This window comes from Salvia splendens, chromosome 14 (assembly GCF_004379255.2).
Source record: "Salvia splendens isolate huo1 chromosome 14, SspV2, whole genome shotgun sequence".
In the NCBI taxonomy this organism is placed as follows: Eukaryota; Viridiplantae; Streptophyta; class Magnoliopsida; order Lamiales; family Lamiaceae; genus Salvia; species Salvia splendens.
In genome coordinates, this window is record NC_056045.1 from 3,252,795 (window position 1) to 3,276,686 (window position 23,892).

The following is a 23,892-nucleotide window of genomic DNA, read 5'->3' on the forward strand; positions in this document are numbered from 1 at the left end:
GCTAATTGTGATTCAAGAATAAATGATTCACTTATTTTGTGAGTTAAGTAAATACGGTGTTATTTCTATTTTAAAAATTGGGTAATTTAAAATATGATGCGATATTTCTGTTTTAAAAATTGTGCAACTGAAAATATGATATAGTGTCGAAAAGAAAAATGTGTTATTAAAATGAGGGAGATGATGTCTGTTATTAAATGTTTTATTTTTTCTTTTTTGTTTGTTTCAATTTATTTTTATAATTTTTAGCAAATGAGTTTCTCATTTTATTCATATTTTTAGTATAAAAAAATGACTTATTTTTTATTAATTTTTTTTCTCCAATTTCTTTTATATAGTTAAATAATTTATTAAAGCTTGAGTTGATAAAAAATGGTACTTTTATTATTGAATGGAGAGAATAAAGCGCAAATTTTTGCAAAAATTATGAATATTAGTCAACTTTTTGTGTATCTTTTAACTTAAAATTAACTTTTATTAACAATTATTGTATGATAAGAAAAAATTAATAGTTTATACTCTTTCAGTCCACCAATAAATATTTTATTTTGTCATTTTTATTCGTCCAGATCACTAATAAATGTCTTATTTATATACTATTTTTGGTAATGGACCTTACTATCCACTAATTTTATCTCAGTAACATTTAATTATAGCACTAATATATAAAAGTAGGATCACATTTCACTAACAGTTTTCCACCAACTTTTTACTATGTTTCTTAAAACCTGTATCATATCAAAGTGGACTTATAATCGTACGGAGGGAGTATGCATTATGTTATTGATATTTTTTAATTAAAAAGGTGTTGTATTATTTATGAAATAACGGTTTATATAATCACAATGGTTATTATTTTTTGACTAGCATATATCAGATATAATTCATCTAAAAAAAATCATCCTGAATCATTTTCGTACTCTTTTTTATTTATTTAAAGTTTCACGTGTGCCGAAATTTGACCAAACTTGAAAAAATAACTCAAGATTTTCATAATCTCAGTGAAATTAAAGTATAGGTGACTATATTAATGTTCATTAACAACTCAATATATTTTTATATAGGTACCAATCTTGATTAAGTTAGAAAGATGCGTCTTGGTCCAAAATCCAACACCTAAGTCGTCTATGACCACGATTTTAACAATTGCTCCATCAATTCCAAGATGATTGAGATCCGAGGGATTCCCAATTTTATACTATTTTAATTCAAATATTTGTATTATGACTTATATTCTACGGTTACAAAGGCTTGCCTTATGCGACCTTTCACTAATCGACTTTGATTTGGACTAATTTATGATGCTCTTATCAATAATTGTATACTAATTGGACTTTAGCCCAAAAAGAGGAAACTCTATTTCCATAACTCAGTTTGCACACTCTTTTAATTTGGGCCACATAATGTAAGAAATAGCCCAAGTAATAAATCAAGTCCCACAGATAAATCATTCAGCCCATAAACATATTTGGTCAAATTAGCTTAAACATATTTAACATAAAATAAAGGCAAATCACATGACAAATAAATTTATATTCGTGTGGTTTTTTTACATCTTTGCAATATTAAAAGTAGATACTTTGATATATTATAAAGTAGTAAAATTTACCTATATCTATCTACACATGTATAAAAGGGAAAAGGGGAGTTTTGGAGAAATTTACATAATGTCATTTTAATTAAAAATTATCCATTAATAAAAAAAAATTATTAATAGACCATGATTTGAAAGGTTGAAAAATTACTATTGTTAATAAAAATTTTTATTAATGAATTATGGTTTAAAAAGTCAAAAATAATACTCCCTACGTTCCACAGTAATAGAGGCATTTCATTTTAAGCACTCGTTTTGAAAAAAATGATAATAAATAATTAAAGTAGAGAAAGAGTAAAGTAAGATAGAGAATAGCGTAGAGAAGAGTATTATCTACCATATTCTCTATCTTACTTTACTATTTCTTTACTTTAACCATTTATTATTATTTTTCCAAAACGAGTGTTTAAAATGAAATACATCTGTTACAGTGGAGCGGAGGGAGTATGAGTTATCAATATGTGAGACATTTATTATTAATTCAATTTATAACAAATGACATGTGCTCAAAAGTGGAGAAGAATGTGAAACTCTACAAATACTATATTATTATTAACTCACATATCTTATTATTTAATCAAATTATTATTATAGTATAAAAATATACAAATTACAAGTTATATAAATACGAATATATAAAAAGTTGTTTTATACAAGTGATACACTAGTTAATTAAACATAAAATTGGAGCCTGGATACATTAATTACAAAAAAAATCTCCGGATCGAAATTAAATTTGCCAGAGAAAAGAGTAGACTGTGAAAAAATATCAAAATCAGATGGAATTATGATCGATGAATCAGTTCCCGAAGAGCAAAAGGCAAAAAAAAGAGAGACAAAAAAGTTAATTTTGTTTTCCATTAATTATTTGTTGAATTTGAATTAGGTAGAGTGAGGTGGCAAGGCCGAAGCTGGTTGATTTGTACGTGGCTCGCGTCTAGCCAGAAACTCACGAGCCAGTTCTTGAAGATCGCCGCCGCCTCGAAGTGTCGGAAACTGAGATGTTAATGTGTCGCTTTGATGAGGGAGATTCCATGCCGTTGGATCAAATAGAGACGACAAATCATACGTTGCTGGAACTGCTGAAAATGCGGGAAGGTCGGCTATGGATAAGGGCGGCGGTGGTGGTGCCAGTAGCGACGGCGGCTGAGGCGGCGGAGTTGGAAGCTCCAGGGTGGCGCGATGGGCTTGTAAGTAGGAGATTTCTGCTTGCAGATTCACCACCTGTACAGTACCAAATTCATTTTGTTATATTATTTTGAATAAATGTTTCATTAAATTTTTGTAGCATTTGCTTGAATAATTTTTACGCATGCATGAAATTACATTATTCCGTATTGTTCTTTTTTTCAATAATTTATTCAAAATACAACTTCATTTCCCTCTTAAGTAGGAGTATATATTTTTTAGTTTTCTAATGTCACGAAATTAATACGTACTATACGCTCAAATATGACTTTTGAGGATAATATAATCTAGATCAAGAAATTAAATAAGTAAAAAAATGCAATTTCTTTTCCAATATAATTTTAAGTTTCATTAACTGAAAACAAGTACTATTGATTATGTCAAATTGCTTTCAGTTGAAATGCTATAGTTTTGGGGTACAACTTTTATTAAGGTGATATATAATAAACATTTAAGTGATAAGATCAGTAAGGAAAAAATGGCAATTAACTTCCTCCACAAATATAACGAGAGAATCTTATGCTATAATTGAAACTATATACATCAAAATTGCGAATCGTGTAAGCAAGCTTCTTCAAATTGTCTCATAGTATCCAATTGTATAAAACAAATTACTAAAACATGTATGCAATCATAACAACAACAATAACAACAATAATAATAATAATAATAATAATAATAATAATAATAATAATAATAATAATAATAATAATAATAATAATAATAATAATAATAAATTGTATATACTGCATGCATAAAAGTAGGTGGCGTTCGGTTGCCATGCTAATATCATGAGACTATCCATCTAGGATTAAGTTGTGGGATTATTTTAGTTGGAGGGGGAGGCTATGACTAATTATCATGAGACTGTCCATCTAGGATTAAGTTGAAAGGTTCAATCTTATGAACCAAATATGATACATATTTAATCATGAGATTTAATCTTGCCAGCCGAACACCCCCGTAGTATATATAGGTAGTGTTCGGTTTGAAAGATAAAATAATATGAGATTCAATATAGGATAAGGTAAGATGGGCCTTGACTTGGACTAAATTAGTACTACTAAATTTTATATTGATGTTTGGTTGAAGAGACTATGTCTAAGACACAATATAAGTTAAAAGTTTGGTTGATGAAATTAATACAAATGTTACAATTAATTAATTTATTTATTATCAAATGTACAAAACAATTTAAAACTATTCATTATCTGATACAATAAATAAATATTAATTAATTAAATATTCCAATAAAATATTAATTAATTTTTTTTCTCTTATTAGTCGCCATCCTCGATTTTCTCTAATTTCATTTGGCAATTCCACAATCAGTGACATCTTCATTCATGAGATAAATGCAAGTACACTTGTTGATTTGGAGAGAGAGAGGTGGAAGTAAATGCAAAGAAAAATGGAGGAGAAGTTTGTCTTCTGCCAAGACAATATTAGTCGGAGGGGGGAGGTCCGATCTAGAGTCATGCATTTAGTATCAGGCCTTGAAAATAAGGAACTCAGTTGCAGGCCGAAATAAGAACGAGTTTTGCAAACCGAACGCCGGATTGCATGGTATGTCGGGCATTGTCGGGGTGAATAACGGCAACCGAACGGGTATGAGTATATGCTTTGATTTCAACAGAATTCAGAGTGTATAAATATATACAAGTGGTGGAGATGAAGTGAAATTGAATACAAAAATGACAGAAAATGGAGCTAAAGAATATAATTAATTTCGTGCAATAAAATAATATTAGAGCCAAAAACCAGCAATTAGGGGTCATGCCCCCCTCCAACGTTGTACACAAATCACAGACAAAATCCCTAATACCAGCCTAGTCTTACAATTTTTGTAATCAAAAGTTGAGGCACAGAAAGCTACACCATCTCTCTGTATATCTTAATCACTCGGAATATATAAGGAGTTTTCTTGAATTCAGAGAAGCATATAAGTGTAACATCCAGGTCCACACTTGTTATACTAATTGTATAAAAGGTATGCCAACTCAAATCTTACTACATATTCAATGCACATATACAAAACATGATTTCTATTCTATTCAAATTAGTAGATTGATGCACCATTAAGGGATTTCAAAGACTAAAAATTAATTTAATTTGTGTGTCTATCTCCGACATGACAGATTTTAAGGAAGCTATCTAGACCATCATATAAAATTACCAAGAAATTAATTAATTAAGGAGAGGAGCTAAATAATAGAATAAAATAAATAAATAACCTGTTGTTGAAGGGCAAAGATGTGGGCGACGCAGCCGTAGACGGGGTCCCTGAGGCGGGCCTGGGCCTCGTAGCAAATGGTGATGACAGCGTCGGGCCTCTTCTCCAGTGGGACGTGGAGGAGGAGCTTCGACACGTTGCTAGCTCCAAACACCTTGTGCACGGCCGCAAAATGCGCTGCTCCTTGCTCGGAGTCAAAATGTGGCGCAAATATGCACCCCGTCACGCACTTCCTCCTCAAGAACTTGCACGCGCCACACGGCCCTCCTCCGCCTCCGCCACTGCTGCTTCCACCGCCTCCGCTCCCCGACATGCTACTACTAGCAAAATTCGAACTACTCATCTCTTAAAAATTAAATGAAAAATATATTTGCTATTTGATAAACTCTCATGGCTCTCTCTCTTTTTTGTTGTTGTTGTTGTATATTGGTATACATTAGTGTGTTTCATTGATAATTAATGGCTTTAGGGTTTGGTGGAATTCATTGTATTGAGAGAGTGTTTTTTAAACACTAAAAAAAGACTTTGAAGCCACGCGATGGAGCAAACTTGCGTGAAGCAAACATGCCATAAGCTACCTGCTTTATTTATCTTGTCTATTTTGCTTAAATATATAGTACCTTTTCTCTCGGCCCTACGTATCTATAACTATATATATATATATATATATATATATAGGATTGTGATCAAGATAGAACCATTCTTAAACGTAGAACAAATGCCAAACGGAGGTCGTTAGATCTTTTAATCCAATGGTGTTGATTTGCACAGCAACTTCCCATTACAACCAAAACTATTATTAATGGGTGAATGCAGAGAAGTGAAAAAATAAAGCATGCATGGACTCTTCTTCGTTTCATTCATTCTTCCATCAACATGTGAGTTTTTTCACATGTTGAGTCCGGAATGTCGTGAAAACATAGTCTAATATGTATGATTTTTAATCTTGACCGTCATTTTTTCCTCATCCAATGAATAAAATATGTAGAGTTCTAGGTTCTACACTTAAGAATGGTTCTATCTTTAACGCAACCCTATATATATATATATATATATATATATATAGAGGTGTGATCAAATACAAACTCTCTATAATACAAACTATATAAACTGATGTCAACGGAGTGTACAAATTCTGTCAACGGGGGCTGATGTCAACAGGGGCTGATGTCAACGGAGTATACAAATTCTGTCAACGGGAGGCTGATGTCAATGGAGTGTACAAATTCTGTCAACGGGGGCTGATGTCAACAGGGTGTACAAATTATGTCAACGGGGGTGTAAAAATTATGATTGTTCGATGTCAACGGAGTGTACAGATTTGTAGGAAATGTTGACATTAGAAAAATATCTTATATTAACCGTTGATTAATTGTATTAAGTGAGTAGGATTAAAGTTTGTATAGTTTATATTATAGAGGGTTTGTAGTTTATCACACTATATATATATGGTATGCATATTTAAAAATAATATCGTAAACATATGGGGTGTAAAAATGTGGACAGTGAATATTTTTGTTATCATTTTTTACTTTTTTATTTGTTTTATGATATGCGGGTGAAAATTAAATATAAAAAACAAAAATAACAATGTAAATTAATCCTCGCCCTTTTCATCGTCAAAAGGGACTCAACATTTAAAAAAATAATTAATGACGCAACTAAACACGACAAAGTCTTAATAACATTCCAAGTAAGAATTTCTCATGTTATTTTGTAGTATTAAATGTTTTAGAGGAACTATTTTTTAAACAGAGAACATTGTAGATAATGTTCAAGTTCATTTAATTACCAACCAAGCAAGTTACATTGAGGCCAAGAAGTTACCTTGCACGTATAGCTCACTCTCCCTTTGAACTAAAATAAAAAATTAATTAAGAAATAGTTACCAATCCCTTTTTTTCCTTAAACAATAATGGAGTGTGTTTTATAGTTTTCTCATTATATGCACCAAAATAATAAATGAACAAAATATTTATATAATCTCAATCCTCTCCGAATCGAGATACGCCACATTGCTTTTTCTACTAAAAATTCCAAAGATATATATTTCGATCCTGCGGCTTACGGATTTCTCAAAACAACCTAATGAAAACGATCAGAATTAAAATGGATTATTTACTTCAATCGAGATTAAAATTGTTGTATTTCATTCACACACTTATAGTTAATCCGTATTTGGGTCAAATTCATCTAATGATCTCACTTTCAAGCTTAGATTCATAATTAAATAAAATAGTACACCCTGCAGAAGTGTTTTGGACATGATAGATTATGTGTTAATTATAAAGCACTATATTTGGTTGTCATAATCCTAACTACTTTTATCCAATTGCAATTGACAAGTTGAGAGCGCTGCTTTACCAACTTATAAATGGGAAAATTGAAGGTTATAAAATGATAGTGATAAATTGATAATCACAAACACTCACTTTCACGAACTAGAACTTCAATTAATGAATATTTATCCAAGAATTTGTTCGTGCTTAGTTTGAGATCATGTACATTTGTTCATATTGAAAATATTCAAGCGGCACTTAAAAAAAACCGTTAAAAATATTTTTTAATACAATTAAGGACGTTAATTTGTAGGATGCAAATGGAAGCGTCCTAAAAAAATATGAAGTTAATTTTTCCGTCTTACTAGTATTAGGGAATTTTACACCCAATTCCAATTATTTAGCAATTAAAAAAAGTTAACTGATATAGATATAAAGAACCTATATTATTAAAAGGTTTTGGCAATTTTGGGTCTATACTTCATGCAATATTTCAATTGCATAATTTATTTTATGATTATTTAACATGTATGGGAATTAGAAATAAAAAATTAAAAAGTAAAAGTAAAAGTAAATGCAGTCAAATTAATGTAGAAGACAGTTCAGCGTTAATGGAACCCTAAGATGGCAGCTGTCGTTGTACTTTCTAAGGTTAGGTGCCACGTCAGATTCGGTGATATATACAACTAGTAACGTGTGTGCGTGTGTTCACACGTGTGTACACATACACACACATCTATATATTGACTTGCCTTTTTAGAGACTGAAAATGTTAAAATTTATACTTTTTCAATAGAATCGAAATCGAAATCGAAACTGCAATTGCAATTTAATCTGCACTTTTATAGTTTAGTATTGCGAAATTAATAATTGAAAATGTGAATATACATAATCGGCTAAGGTAAATAGATTTTACGGGGATCAAGGATCAATATACTCCACATCATAATACAGAAATTTTGATAATTATATGAATAATTAACAAATATACATAAAAAATTTCAAATTAAGAGTCCTTAATTATTGTGATAACAAGAACATTTTCAATCACTCAATTGAAACAATTTACACGGCCGGATGCATTACATAGCCTCTAATTCCATGATGAAAATTTTAAACTATTTGACTTATGATTTTTTAATTATAAAATTGCAATTATAATCATACTCCCTCGTCCCCTAAAAATATGCATTCTTTCATTTTTAGTCCGTCCCACAAGAATATGAACTTTTTAATTTTGGAAAGTCTTTTCTCTTTAATGAGGTGAGACTCATTCTCCACTAACAATACTTTATTTACTTTTTCTCTGTAACTCTATCTTACTTTACTAATTTACATTAAAATGCGTGCCGACCACAAAGTGTATATTCTTTTAGGACGGATGAAGTATTAAATCGTTAGACTGTTCAGATAATATGTGAGTTTCGAATTATATTGACATCACTTGTATAGATGGAAATTGCTTCAAGTGGACTTGAGGTTTGTTTGAAAATTATAGTGGGCTTCGGCTGCATAAAACATGTACTTAAGCCAGAAACTAAGTTGAGCCTAAACACCAATTATGAAAGGCCAACTGAAAATTTGGTGTCTTGCAATAATAATACTAACAAAATAATGCTGATAGTATACAATAGTGTCTATTAGTTGATTAATGATATCCTAAGACATAATTATGAGAGAAAATTTATTTGTTGAAAGGTTTCTTATGCTCGATCGTCTATACACATGTGTGCACAAGGATGTTAATCCGGCCAACCTAAAATGGGTCGAGTCAATTTATTTGGTTTCGAGCTACCTTTATTTGCTTGCTATTTGACTAATTTAATTGAAACTTTTATTTTAATTTATGACTTTTTAAATTGTTAAAAATAATTCTACAAAGAAATAAATTGACACTATAGAATAGACCAATCTTAGTGCCACAAAGAGAGGTACAAATTTAATTAGACATTTTGTACACTTCGTTTTTGTTGATGTAAGGCAAGTATACAGCCCCGAAGAATAAGAACAAAAAAAAATGTAAGTTTACACTAGCCCTGAAGAATAAGAACTAAAAATGCAAGTATACACTAGCCTATCACATACTACTATTGTGCTATGGTTTTGAGATAGAAAATCTATTACTACTTCCGTCTTTTAAATAATGCTTCTAAATTTTTAAAATGACACAAGTTTTAATGTATAAGAGTTAAAGAAGAGAGAAATGGAAATAATGCCCGAAGTTTTCATTCTTATCTAGACAAATTATGGAAAATTTTGATGATATCAGAATGTGGACGAGGACAACAAGCCCACACATAAATTAGAAGAGTGGTGTTCGAATTTTCCTTTTCTGCCCAGGCAAGTATGAGAAGACTTGCCTGAAATTAGAAGATGGTCAGGACACAACTGAAGTGAAGTGACAAATCTCATTGGATGGTTAACACAAAGATAACTTACTGGATCGTCTTTGTATGTCTGATGAGTTGTGGCTATCATCCATCTTTGCTGTGATTGACTATTTATTATTAGTGATTTTTTTGTTGTTGAGTGCTCCTTTTGGACTTAGTTTTTTGTTGTGGTTGTTAGGTTGTGATTGAAGTAATATTAGTTTTGTGATAGTTCTTTGCTTTTGAGGAGTTTTTTACACCTTTGGTCACCATCTTTGAATGGTTTAAGCCTTTTTTTGTAAAAAAAAAATGAGCATACACAGAAGATGGTAACCTTGTTGGGAGAGTACTTGTTTCTTCTCATGCTTTTTGCTTGTTGTCCGCCTAAGCTCTTGGTTGATGTTCTTGCAACTAGTCATGTGATTATTATGAAAGGATATGAGCTAGATTAGATTAATATGGATTAAATAATTATAGTTGGGCTACAATTATAATTAGTCCATAAGCCCAACAATCATGAAACCCTAATGACTCTTTGTCTATATAATGGTTATTTATTCTCCATTGTGGGAGAAGAGAAATATCGTAACATTAGAGAGAAAATACGTAAAGCTTTGTAGAGAATTCCTAGCTTTCTCCATAGAGCGATTGTACCGAGGAATTGTTCCTGCATCGGATCAGAATACACGTGAACCTCGATAGTAGTGGATTCAACTTGCAGGACACAATCGTAGAAGAAAACACAACAACAAGTAAGATTTAGTTCCGTTGTGTATTACGTGCTCAACTTGCAATATGATTATGAATCTAGATCTGTTATTCTTGTCTGCAATTTCCGCTGCGCTCATTAGATGAATACAAGAATTCCTAACAGTGGTATTAGAGCCCGGGGCTTGATTCATAATTAATTTTGTTTCCTAATTAATTTGTGGATGATTTTGGAAATCAATGTGATTCATTCAAAAATTAAATAATTTCAAACTACCACGAACAAAGATGTTCCAAACGAGGTCTAAATCACTATCGGCTTCAAGTAACCCCAATCACTCTGCCGTTCCTCGATTTGATCGGTGGATGCTTCTCCGAAAGGACGGAGGGCCCGCGCATGGCGCGGCTCCGACTGCTGGCGCGGCGGAGGAAGCGAGGGCGGCGGTGGGGGCGGAAGATCTGGTCGGAAGGAAGAGGCGTCGTATCGACGGAGGCAGGGGACGGAGAGTCTGCGGGGAAACAACGTGCTTATGATAGTAGGTTTGCACTCTGGATTTAGCGCGCTGCTCGACGGATCTGATCACGCAATTCCATCTGCATACGCCTAATTGATCTTTCAGAGCCTCCACCACTCCGATGCTCGTCGCAATAGCCCAGCCTCCTCTTGTTGCTGCACTCATTTGATTTCTCTGTTAATCGTTTTAACAATTCAGAGATTCCAAGGGAATTTTAGAACCAAGCTGGACATGCGCACCGTGATTCTAGAAAAGGCCCATTTCAATCGAAGAGAAAGAATTGTATAATGAAAGAGAGAGATTTGCTCAGATGCACCGTATCTTCTCATGAATAAGAGATAATGATAGGGTGTATCTAATACAGGTTTTGAATTAATCAAGTACAATTATAATAATATAGATTATTATTTAAATTCATTAATTTGATTACTGAATTCTAATAATAATAAATATATTATTAATATTAATTTAGAATTAATATTAAATATGTGATTATGTTAATTTAGAATTAATACATAAATTTTAAATCCACATTTAATTAGAGAATAAAATTTGATTTTATTCATTGAGCATTATTTGATATCATATGGGATAAGCATGTTATTTGATTTATGCTTATTTATTTAACTATAGTAGTTAGAGACCGTTTTATTGTCTGGGTAGGCGGCGCCCAGTATGTGTAGTCCGTGTTATACTATGTCTGGGTAGGCGGCGCCCAGTATTTGTAGTCCGTGTTATACTATGTCTGGGTAGGCGGCGCCCAGTAATTGTTTGAAATTTAATATTAGATATTATATTCACAAAATTAGTATCACAAAATTATTCCCCACAAAATATAAGTCTTGTTTTGAAACAAACGCGTCGTCCATCACAATTGTTTGATGCTCCTAGCCTTTTCGACCACGAGTTTTACGCCCTCGCGTTTACTCTAAATCTACAAGGTTTAGGCTCATTCATAGATGCATGGTTGACATCGTGTGATGGGGTTGACTTGCTTAAATTATTTTGAGTAGCCCTCGCAACCAGAATAATTTATGGACGTATATTAATTAGATTAATAAACCAAGAATTGTAAAATTGTTGTTACAATTGGCTTGGAGGCCTACCTGGTGATATTATTGTAGTCATCAGCCCTCGCAGAGGCTGCAATAATATAGACTTGGATCTTGGACCACTAAAATTTATATTAGATATAAATTCGTATTTTATGTTTTGGGGACATAATATATGTTAAAATTAGTGGAAGCTAATCAATACAATAAACCCTTGTTTGATTAGTGATGCGATTGTGATCTTTGTATGCTTTTCTAATTTGCTTTTCGTTTTATTTTCTGTTCAGATAATATGTCAAACTTATCTTATGAGTGTATGATGGAAACAAACAAATTGACTAGGTCAAATTTCACGGAGTGGCAGAGAGACTGCCCAAAACTCAAGGCACAAGGTGCAATGAGTGGGAGCTCAGCTATGTTTGTCATTGAGATAAATATATCTATGAATAACTCACAATCCTGGGTATTGGATACCGCTTGTGGTTCACACATTTGTAATAATGTGCAAGGTTTAATTGACAGCAGGAAAATGAGGCCTGGGGAAGTAGACCTACGTGTTGGAAATGGAGCAAAAGTTGCTGCCGAACGCGTGGGAACTTATAGATCTAGGACTTAGACTAGATTTACATAATTGTTATTTCGTTCTAGTTATTTCAAAGAATATTATTTCCATTCCGATGTTGGACATCGAAGGTTTTTCCTTCCATTTTGCAAACAGCAGGTGCTCGTTTTCTAATAAGGGATTGTTTTATGGAAATGCCTCTTTAGAGAATGGATTATATATGCTTGAATGCAAACGGGATATTCTCAATGTGCAAAATAAAAGACTTAAGCTATGTAATACGGATAATGCTACTTATCTTTGGCATTGTAGACTTGGTCATATCAATGAGAAAAGGATAGCGAGATTGAGAAAGTTAGACTATCTAAATTCATTTGATTTTGAATCATATGGTGCTTGTGAATTCTGTCTCAAAGGAAAGATGACTAATAAGCCACTTTCTGGGAAAGTGGTGCGTGCTAATGATGTGCTAGAGTTGATCCACACAGATGTGTGCGGACCGTTTCCAACTCAAGCAAAAGGTGGTTATTCGTACTTCATTACTTTCACTGATGATTTGACAAGGTATGGATATGTGTATCTTATGAAACACAAATCTGAGGCCTTTGAGAAATTTATAGAGTTTAAGTGTGAAGTTGAGAAACAACTTGGGAAAAGTATAAAAACTCTTCGGTCAGATCGAGGAGGGGAATACTTGAGCCGAGAATTTCTTGATTACTTGAAATCGCATGGAATTCAGTCGGACTGGACACCTCCTGGTACACCACAAATGAATGGAGTATCTGAAAGGAGAAACCGAACATTATTAGATATGGTTCGATCCATGATGAGTTTAGCTAGTCTTCCTTTATTTCTCTGGGGTCATGCTTTATTGACTGCTATTTACATTCTGAATAGAGTTCCATCTAAATCAGTTGAGAAAACACCATATGAGTTATGGTATGGCAAAAAGCCTTGTCTTAACTATATGCGGACCTGGGGTTGTCCAGCTTTTGTTAAGAAACAAATGACTGATAAGTTGGAATCTAAAAGTGAGAAGTGTTACTTTGTGGGATATCCTAAACAAACTAGGGGATACGATTTCTACTGTCCTGAAAATCCCAAGGTGATAACATCAAGGAATGTGACGTTCCTTGAAGACAGTTATGTCTGCAAGGAACAAGGTCAAAATACAGTAGATCTTGAAGAAATTCAAGAACCACAAGTTAACAATGAGGATGATGTATTGTCAAATGGTTTGAACAATAACTCAGTGGGAGTTTTTGATGATCTATTGGGAGGGGAAAATACTATTAGAGGAGACCTTAGAGGGACTCTCGAAGAACCTCCTCAAGACAATGAGATGCATCAAATACAAGATGATACAATAGTTGCATCACCTCTACCTCAAGAAGATCATAGTGATATTCCTGGGCCTACTCACAATCAGAATGAACAGCCCGAGCCAGAAGGAAACCAACTCAATAGGCATAGAAGGATTCGTCGTGCACCTGAGAGACTGAATCTAATGGTTGAGAACCAAGATGATGAAGTTGATTTAGATGATGATGATGAGCCTAAGACCTATACCGAGGCGGTGTCGGACACCGATCGAGAGAAGTGGCTTGAAGCCTTGATATCTGAAATGGACTCGATGTACTTCAACTTAGTCTGGGAACTAGTTGACTTGCCAGATGGGGTTTACCCCATAGGTTGCAAATGGATCTTCAAAAAGAAGAGAGATGCAGATGGCAAAGTACAAACCTACAAGGCTAGGTTAGTGGCAAAGGGTTATAGTCAGCGCAAAGGCATTGACTATGATGAAACCTTTTCGCCAGTTGCTAAGATCAAGTCCATTAGGATATTACTTGCAATTGCTGCATACTACAATTTCGACATTTGGCAAATGGATGTCAAAACCGCATTTCTCAATGGAGAATTAGAAGGCGATGTCTATATGACACAGCCAGAAGGTTTTGTATCGAAAGAAAGGCCGAATGCAGTGTGCAAGCTAAAGAAGTCCATCTATGGACTTAAGCAAGCTTCGAGGAGTTGGAATATTTGTTTTGACAGAACAATCAAATCGTTTGGTTTCGTCAGAAGCAAAGAGGATCCATGTGTTTATAGTAAACGCGAAAATGGAAACGTCGTATACCTTATCATATATGTTGATGACATCTTGATTATGGGAAGCGATCGTTCCATGATGCAATCCGTGAAAGAATGGTTGTCTAGTTCCTTTATGATGAAGGATCTGGGTGATGCTTCCTACATCCTTGGAATCAAGATCTATCGAGATAGACCGAATAGGATGTTGGGATTATCACAATCCACTTACATAGACAAGTTGCTAAGGCGTTTCTCAATGGAGAATTCTAAGAAAGGTTTTCTTCCTATGGGACATGGCATTGTATTGTCAAAGAAGGATTGTCCTTCTAATGACAAAGAAAGAGACAACATGAAAAGGACCCCGTATGCTTCGGCAATAGGATCTATTATGTATGCCATGATTTCTACTATGCCAGATGTGGCCTATGCGCTTAGCATGACAGGCAGATTTCAGCAAAATCCTGGTGAAGAACATTGGAAAACTGTTAAGACTATTCTTAAGTACCTTAGAAGGACTAAAGAATATTTCTTAGTCTATGGTGGACAACCAGAGTTATCAGTTACTGGGTACACTGATGCTAGTTTCCAAACAGACCATGACGACTATAAGTCTCAGTCTGGATATGTTTTTGTCCTCAATGGTGGAGCAGTGAGTTGGAATAGTTCCAAACAATGTACAACTGCCGATTCCACCACCGAAGCCGAGTATATTGCTGCATCTGAAGCCGCCAAAGAAGCTGTTGCTTTGTTAGAGTTCGTTAAAGAATTGGGTGTCATTCCGAGTGCCAATAGTGCAATACCTTTGTATTGTGACAACACTGGTGCTGTTGCGCAAGCAAAAGAACCCAGAGCTACGAACAGGAACAAGCATGTTCCCAGAAGATATCATCTGATCAGAGAAATAATTGAAAGAGGCGACATCAAATTAGAAAGATTACCCACTGATGATAACTTGGCTGATCCTTTCACCAAACCGTTATGTATAGCAAAACACAACAAGCACTTTGAGAGCTTAGGTGTTATGCATGTTGGTAGATGGCTTTGAATCAGTGGGAGTTACAGTTTTATATGTCTTAGAAACATTTTATGTTGAGACAATATTACTTGATCACATTATATGAAAATTTTATTTCCTATGGGTTTTGTGCACTTATTGGAATAATTGTTTTAAATGTTTGATTTTATTCTAAATATTTGTTCCCTTGAATTGTGACTGTCGTTAATGGTGCGAGACATTAATGATATAGTATAATTCTAAAATAGCCCTAACCAATGATCATCAAGAATGAGATATTGATGATATGCTATAAGTTAGCATGGGGTTTGCATCACATTCTTCGAGAATGTAGTTGTTCTCACAACTATGAGATATTAGATACTCGTGATGGACACATGGTATACTTTGGAGAGTATTGGTATACCCTACTATTAAACTGTTTTGTTGAGTGTCTACAGTTTATTAGTACATGAAGTATGTAATAGTCCTTGGATCTGAGGTCATTACACATTTTGTTTGTTGAGTGATGTGCTTTGACCTTGTACAACGCTTTGCCTCCCCTCGGAGGATTAAGACACGGACTTGTGTTGGGTACATCATAAGATAAATGGAAATGGTAGTTGAGCCAAGAATGAGATTCATTCCTCAATTAGAATTTCGAGAGAACACTCAAATTCTCTATATTACTTGACCATTAAGTCATTGACCAATGCAAAGATATATTCAATTAAAGTAATTGAATATGATCGAATGGGTCATTTAATAAAGATGAGATAAAGTGATTGAGCTATTTGGATGACACATGACAAATCTTAGGCTCAATCGGGTGGTTCGTGAATGAAAGGATGTTACTATAAACTTTATGTAAAGGCTTGTTTACCGAATTCATGTAAACGTCCTTCATATATCGAGCTACGCTGCCAACGCAGTCTAGGAGTTTTGTGCAGACTTCGATTAGATCGTCGTCGATAATGAGGGCCTAAAGGGTCACACTATAAGTGTATTTTGATCCGCTCAAGGGTACAAAGTTGGAACTGCGTATTATATCTAATGCTAGTCCAAGTGGGAGAATGAAAGGATATGGGCTAGATTAGATTAATATGGATTAAATAATTATAGTTGGGCTACAATTATAATTAGTCCATAAGCCCAACAATCATGAAACCCTAATGACTCTTTGTCTATATAATGGTTATTTATTCTCCATTGTGGGAGAAGAGAAATATCGTAACATTAGAGAGAAAATACGTAAAGCTTTGTAGAGAATACCTAGCTTTCTCTATAGAGCGATTGTACCGAGGAATTGTTCCTGCATCGGATCAGAATACACGTGGACCTCGATAGTAGTGGATTCAACTTGCAGGACACAATCGTAGAAGAAAACACAACAACAAGTAAGATTTAGTTCCGTTGTGTATTACGTGCTCAACTTGCAATATGATTATGAATCTAAATCTGTTATTCTTGTCTGCAATTTCCGCTGCGCTCATTAGATGAATTCAAGAATTCCTAATATATTAGTCATTAGTTGGTTTGTTTTTATCTGGCTTAGATTTTTTATTGCCTTCTTTTTTTTGAGTTAGTTTTGTATTTGATGTGTTGTTTTTTTTTCTTTTTCTTATTGTAGTTGATTTTTTGTTGCTTTGCATCCTACCTCACCATTTTCGATGGCATGAGATTTTTAAATTATAGAAAACGAGTTAGATTAAATTAGCAGCTGCAAATAAGATATTCGAAGTATTGGTTTTGCATTATGTTAGTTAGTTGGTCATCACAAATAATATCAATAGGCTAAATCTAAAATTGATCATAGTGTATGAAATTATTCAAAGTAATTGCTCATGTAATGAGATTTAAATAATTATGCAAATATGCAAGTGGGGCCAGATTACTGTAATTGATAATTTTTGTGACACAATAAGTTCTAGGGATAAAATTACCCTACTGAAAATTTGTTTTGGTAACTTTGGTGATACAAATTTGTTTGAACTTTCACCATGAATTTTTCATACGATAAAAATTGGTAAAATTGGTTAGACATGAGTCAAAACTCAAAACCGAGAACACAAATTCATACTGTCCCAATTTCTCTCTCTATATATATATAGAGAGAGAGACAGGGAAAAAATGGAAAACACTTGATCTCTTTTTATGTCAGAATCACTGACTACAAAGCTTCGATTGACAAAAACTCCACTACTGTAACTACTACTCCTACTTCCTTCTGCTCGCTCAATTCGTTTCCTTCCTCCCAAATGAATCCAAGCAAAATTGAGGAAGATCTCTTCCACCACTTGGGCCCATCGCCGCACCACCACCATCACCTCCAGCAGTTCATGGACCCTCTATCTCAGCCCTCAATCGACGACGACGCCTTCTCCCTCGCCGAAATCGACCTCTTCCGCGACGACGAGGATGAAGACGGCGGAAGCCACTCCTCGTCCGATGCCGAAATCCCCCTCCCACAACCCAATGACACCGTTCAATTTCAGAACCCTAATTTGCCAAATCCCCCCTCAATCAACCACAACAAGCGGCCGATGAACCAGGCTTCGTTTTGCATTAGCCCCGAGCCGCATATTTCCTCCCAATTCTACACCTTTAACAAGGAATCGCATGCTCTTATGATTCAGTGCTTAATTGAGGGCCGACTGGCCACGCCGGAGGAGATCCGAGCCGCGACCCCGCCTCCTGTGCTCTCCAGCTGGCGCTCGGTGTGGAAGGATCGGAACGAGGACACAGCCTATCTGACGGCGTGGAAGCGCATTCAGGACAAGCTCAATGTCCACGTGTCGGAATCGGCTTCTTGCATAACCGGTAACAGTAGCCATTTTCTTTGTTTCAAGAACAATACAAGTCAGTATGTTTCGCATGTTGATCAGTGGCAGGACATAGTTATGTCATTTCATAGTGATGCGGACTTCAAACACTTGGGGTTGAAAGAAACCATAGAGAGAATTAAGCAGCTGTGGACTGTAGGGGCAAAATTCTATGGCATTCCTGAAAGTTACATTAGGACATGTGTGGCTGCTTGCCCCATTTGCTCAGACGAGTCGTCTGGGTGTGCTCCAAGGTCTAAGAGGCGAAGGTTTGAATACACGGAATCTTTTGATGTGCCCGCCAAGGAAGTTCCATTGCAATTGCAACAATTGGCTGCGAAGCATAAGGTTGTATTGTGCATACGACAGAAATATATTAGATATAAGCCATTTATGGCAGAGGTCAAGGATTACGCGTGTCATAGAGCAGGAGAGCCAGCTTCCTCGAAAAAATCGCGTATGCTGAAGAGAGAGCCATATACATCCAAGCGGTGTGGGTGTGGCTTTCGTATCAGGGCGATAGTTCCAATATCAAATTATAATGAGAAGGATAAGACATTTGTCTATGAGGAAGAGGGGACAGCTGTCTTTAAGCTTTACGCGGTGCATTCAGGACATGAGCCTGGGCCCTTGGATGGAAATGCTAGGATTATGCATCGAATGGTGGGACATAAAGGGGGTCTGTTGATGGATCAAGATAATGTATACGGGATGGCTGAGGATGGGGAAAGTGAGAGTTTTGGGTTCTTAGGAAAGGATTCAGGAGACTTGCAACATTCAGTTTTGCAGCAGGTGCAGGAACTGAGGAATGAACTGGGGTTGCTTGAGGGTAGGCTTGGCAAAATCCCACCATCACTGTTGGGGTCTGTGTCTCGTGAACTCTTTGATATGGCCAATAAGCTCAGAAATGTTGCAGATGATGGATCCAAGTCTGTTGGGTTGCTGTCAGAGAAGCAGCATCAGCATCTGGATGATGTGTTGGTGGTGGAGCATGATTTGCCAGATTGGGTTGATGACCACCACACTAGGATCTATGGTGATGGTAAGGATGCAGATGTATTAGAAGATGATGAGGACAGCTTTGGGAGAACGCTTGGTGAGGTTGCTTCCTGGGATCGGATGAGGACAGAATGCAGGAATGAGAAGGATCTTCTTGGTGAGACTTGTAAAGAGGAGAAGTGGTTGAAATGTGGTGACTTTGATCAGAAGGGAATTCTTGGCTGCAGTAACCCTAAACTGACCAAGCCCTTGAGGCATGATGAAGCTATGGATACAAATGTGGGTCTTGCTGGTATACAAGTAGATGCATTCTACCCCGAAAATCCTAAATGGTTTGATTCTCCTTGTGGACTGGACCCGGCTGCGGACTGTGAAGATGGTGGATTCAGACATGGGGAGATGGGAGATCGTGTAGAAACTATTCATCTTGGTGAACCCACTCTAACCAAATTCTGAGTTTTTTTTTGGTATTACTCACCTTAAAACACTGTTGGAAGTGGGTTGTACTTGTACATTTAAGTACACAGCTTGAAGCTCTCAGCCTCTCACAATAACATTAACAGCCTCTTAGGTGTCTGTAATGCATGTAATTTGTAAAGTATAGCCATTTGGGCTTTTCTGAATATACTTCAATATGCTATGTGCTGACATTTTCTAATTTTTATTCAACATTGATTTGATAATCATATGCTTTTGCATGTGGAAGTCAGACCATTCAGCTTTAACTGGTCTTTATGCTGTTCAGTTCTTGTGTACTGCTTATAGCCTCGTATTCTTCTTTTAACATTAAGTTGGAGTTAATGGTTGTCAAGTATTTATAGTTAATCATTTAATATTATTCATAATTGGCTGTATCTACTTACGTCTTACATGGTATATAGTTGTGAATGATGATATGATGGCTTGAGTGTCAAATCCAACTATAACACTTATGGTGGTTCGTTAGGAGCCTTAAATTTGTAATAATGTTAATTATAGCAGCCAACTATATAACTCTCTCTTTTTAACCCAATTGGGATGCTTATATCTACATTGATATTTCTTTAAGTTTTTGGTTCCGTGTGCCACTTTTTCCCCAAGACCCCAACTTTGTTGTTGTTTATGATGTCATCGATGTGCCTAAGGTTCTGGGAGTAGAACTAGTGCTCATGGCCATTTTGTATATTGTGTATTGTATTTTGTATCTGATTACTATTTAATGTTTTTTTTTCATCCTTTGTGATATGCTTGCAGTGTTAGTGTACTTGATATAGAAACTCCAATATTTCCTGCTCGTAATATGATAGGCTGATTTAATGCTTTCTGGTCCAATAATATGACCTTTTGCTCTTGATCGAGACGCTGCAGGCTAGAGTTGAGATACAAAGATTTTAATGAAGTTGTATCTGATTTTCCAAGCTCATTTGCCATCTCTTATTATTATATTGTTATAGTTCCTTCCTGATTTTGTAACCATGAAAACTCTTGCTTTTCTCTGCTATGTTTGTAATTGTTTGCTTGCCACTCAGCCCACATTACCTTATGCTATCATTTGTTGGCTTGACCATCCTGACTGAGGCTGTGTGAATTGGTTTCTAGTTGGAGGTTCATTGTATGGAAATAGTTTTTTTTAGAAACCGATGGAAAGAAGCTTTATTCAAGAAAGAAATATTCTGTGAAACATTAAAAAGTAAAATCTCATGTCTTTATAATGAGGTCCTCAAATCTATACCTAGGGCCTATCTGTGCTTAAGCTATTTATCATTTATCTTTGCTTAACTATTATAATTAATTTATTCTGCTGCTGATTGTACAAAACTGCGGATTTTGAGAGTATGTGATAAATGATTGTGAGTGACTGAACAGTCTACATCCTTGTTTGGCTTTGATTTTACTGCTCAGTTAACTAAGTATGAAGTCAGGAAACTTTTTAATTGGGGCTGGTTTACTTTTAAACCTATCAAATTATCAATGTGGTTCTGATATCGACCTGTTTGTTGAGCATCCCCAAGCTATTAATACATGCATCAGATATCATTTGGTATATATTGTAAGGTATAATTCTATGCTGAAGTGTTGTCATAGTAGGCTTATCTCTTAATAAATAGTTTTTCTTTAAGAACATTTAATTTGCAGAATTTTGCTATTTTTCTGTCGTTATGAACCTGAGCTTGCAAGTGGAGAAGTGAGGGTAAGAGTACACAAGAGTAGCTTTTTTAAAAATAAATGTTGCCATAGATGCCAGAGATTTAAGGCCTTATCATAGTTCATAATATCCAAGAATTTTATTAGAGGTCCAGGAATTAATAGCATCATTTTCCATTTGATGAATTTAGTAATACTAATATTTTTTTGTTGGCAATGGGATATTGGGATATTAATCATAAATCTTATCAAAATCAGGAATATTTGAGACACTGTTTGATGAGTTGGCATTGGGCAAATATTCATGATTTATCTTCTGTGATTCTATCCCTATTTTTACTGTCTGATCGTTTTCTATTATTTCTTGTTCATCCTGTGGAGGTATAAGAAGGTGATTGCTTACATAAATAACATGCTGGGTATCTACAGGTACAATCTTCTGCTTTATGTTTTAGCATGAAGATGTAAGTAGGCATATGAATCTATTTGTTTACATACTTCAGTTTTATGATATTGATGAGATTTGCAGTTAATGAGGTAAATGCTGGTTTTGACATAATATAGGATAGACAACGGCTGGTGAGAATGATGTCTACAAGCCAACAAAATACGTTTTAGCCTAATGGTGTACATGCAAATTATGTAGAATCTGCCAACTAATATCATCCTTTTGTAGATGTGAAAATCTTCTTTTACGGCTCCTTACATTTAAGGGCAGATTTTATGACCTTAGGCATGCACACCCACCTTATATAATCCATACATTCACGTTTGTTTAAGCTGTCATGTCTTGGCATTTGAGTGCTCATTGGGTGTACGGCATGTTATTCATTGAACGAGAATCATGAATGAGCTATGTCAATTTCATGTATTTACTCTGCATAATGTAAATGCTAATAACATTTTGACAAAGTGATTCACATAATTTTGTTTGTGTTATTCGATATACTAGTGTCCTTGCAGGTCTTAAAAGCTATGCTAAGTGAATATGTGACATTGCTCATGCATAAAAGTGGACTCAACAATCCCTGTGATGGATGTTGCCTCTCCATGATTATCATCATGTATAGGATGCTTGAGTACCCCATTTTCAAACAATAAGTTTAGCTCCAGATATACTCTGTTTTTCAATGCATTATTAAGACTGAATTGGAAGATGGTACTTAAGTTTATGTTCTTTCTCTTTGTGATTATTTGTTATACTATCTGTTATGCTAATATTTGCATTGGAAGCTGTCTTAATCTCCCTCCCTCCCTCCCTTTTATCTCTTTTCCTTTTCTTACCTCTGTGTCCTGAATTCTTGAAATGTTTAATATGTACTAAATGGGAACCTCTCTTTGTGTTGTTTATTTATGTGCTACTGTTACGTTGATAGTTCAATGAAGTCGCAAGTGCGTGATCATTGTATCCAAGAGCAGACTCCACCTGTGGCTGCAGAGGCTGCTTGGTGTGATCTGACAAGTTTGAGAATTAGCGGCTCCCTGGTAAGAATTGGGATTAACCTGAAAGGAGGCAGGTTTTGTTTATAAATTCAACTGAGTTGCCTCTGAAACTCTAGAGATTACAACATTAAATGGTGATTTCTACTTCCATTTTATTGGTATAATGGAACGGAATGCACATGTGGTGGAATGATTACATTCCATTCCTCCTTCGTTTCATTCCATCTTACCAAGAAGGGCCTGAGTGTTTGGTCTGGTAGCCTCTCAACCAGCTTGGAACAAGAGAGTGTAAGTTGTATACAAGTAATAAGAAATCTCAGTGAGTTATATATGGTCATGTTTGTCTTTTGAACTTTTCTTACTTGTTTTCTCCTCACCATGAAAATAAATATGTGACTCTGCAGATGGCCAAGTCTCAGGAGCTGGTATTCATCTTGGAAAAACAACTTGCATTCAGAGCAAATGCAAAAAAGAAACACACACACACACACTCGAGGAGAGAAAGGCAGTCATGGGGAGGGCAATAGATTAAGAGCCTAGAAGTTTAGTTATGTGGGAAACAAAAACTACAGACCAGCTGCTGCAGTCAAGTCTCACAATTCCAACTAAGATGGCTCCATTAAAATTTAAGATTCTTCATTTCTTGCCGTAGTGGAATTTTATTTTGGTGAGTTATAATCCCATATTTCTCGGCCTTTTGGCTAAGATCAAGTGTAGTATCATTCTTATCAGTTTAATACTTTGATACGTGGATCATTGGCCCACACGGTATTACATTTATTTTTCTAGGGGAAAGACCCATTTAGGTAGCTTGCTGCTTGTGTGTCGCTTTTGTGTTGCACTGTTGCACGGGCTTGGGGCACCCCATCAACTTTAGTATAAGCATTTCTGTCAAGAATATTGTTCGGCTGAATGTGCTATA

The 23,892-nt window shown here is 35.2% G+C and overlaps 2 protein-coding genes and 1 pseudogene across 2 annotated transcripts; 2 read left to right on the plus strand and 1 right to left on the minus strand.

The window, feature by feature from the left end:
• Nucleotides 1–2,363: 2,363 nt before the first annotated feature.
• On the minus strand, nucleotides 2,364–5,468 carry LOC121764707 (LOB domain-containing protein 18-like). Its single transcript, XM_042160723.1, has 2 exons — nucleotides 5,017–5,468; nucleotides 2,364–2,818 (listed from the first exon to the last, which is right to left on the minus strand). Exons 1-2 carry the CDS (start codon nucleotides 5,356–5,358, stop codon nucleotides 2,477–2,479), a joined length of 684 nt encoding a protein of 227 aa, XP_042016657.1. The 5' UTR covers nucleotides 5,359–5,468; the 3' UTR covers nucleotides 2,364–2,476.
• A 12,181-nt stretch (nucleotides 5,469–17,649) lies between these two features.
• On the plus strand, nucleotides 17,650–20,089 carry LOC121765490. The gene has a single exon (XM_042161666.1). It carries the CDS (start codon nucleotides 17,841–17,843, stop codon nucleotides 19,857–19,859), a length of 2,019 nt encoding a protein of 672 aa, XP_042017600.1. The 5' UTR covers nucleotides 17,650–17,840; the 3' UTR covers nucleotides 19,860–20,089.
• A 3,565-nt stretch (nucleotides 20,090–23,654) lies between these two features.
• LOC121766214 lies at nucleotides 23,655–23,838 on the plus strand (annotated as a pseudogene).
• The last annotated feature ends 54 nt before the right edge of the window (nucleotides 23,839–23,892 follow it).

Bases quoted from the DNA above. Each gene is read 5' to 3' on its own strand.
- LOC121764707 (XM_042160723.1), bottom strand. From the start codon at position 5,358: ATGAGTAGTTCGAATTTTGCTAGTAGTAGCATGTCGGGGAGCGGAGGC. The intron at 2,819-5,016 runs GTTATTTATTTA...GGTACTGTACAG, and splicing joins TCTTTGCCCTTCAACAACAG to GTGGTGAATCTGCAAGCAGA.
- LOC121765490 (XM_042161666.1), top strand. From the start codon at position 17,841: ATGAATCCAAGCAAAATTGAGGAAGATCTCTTCCACCACTTGGGCCCA.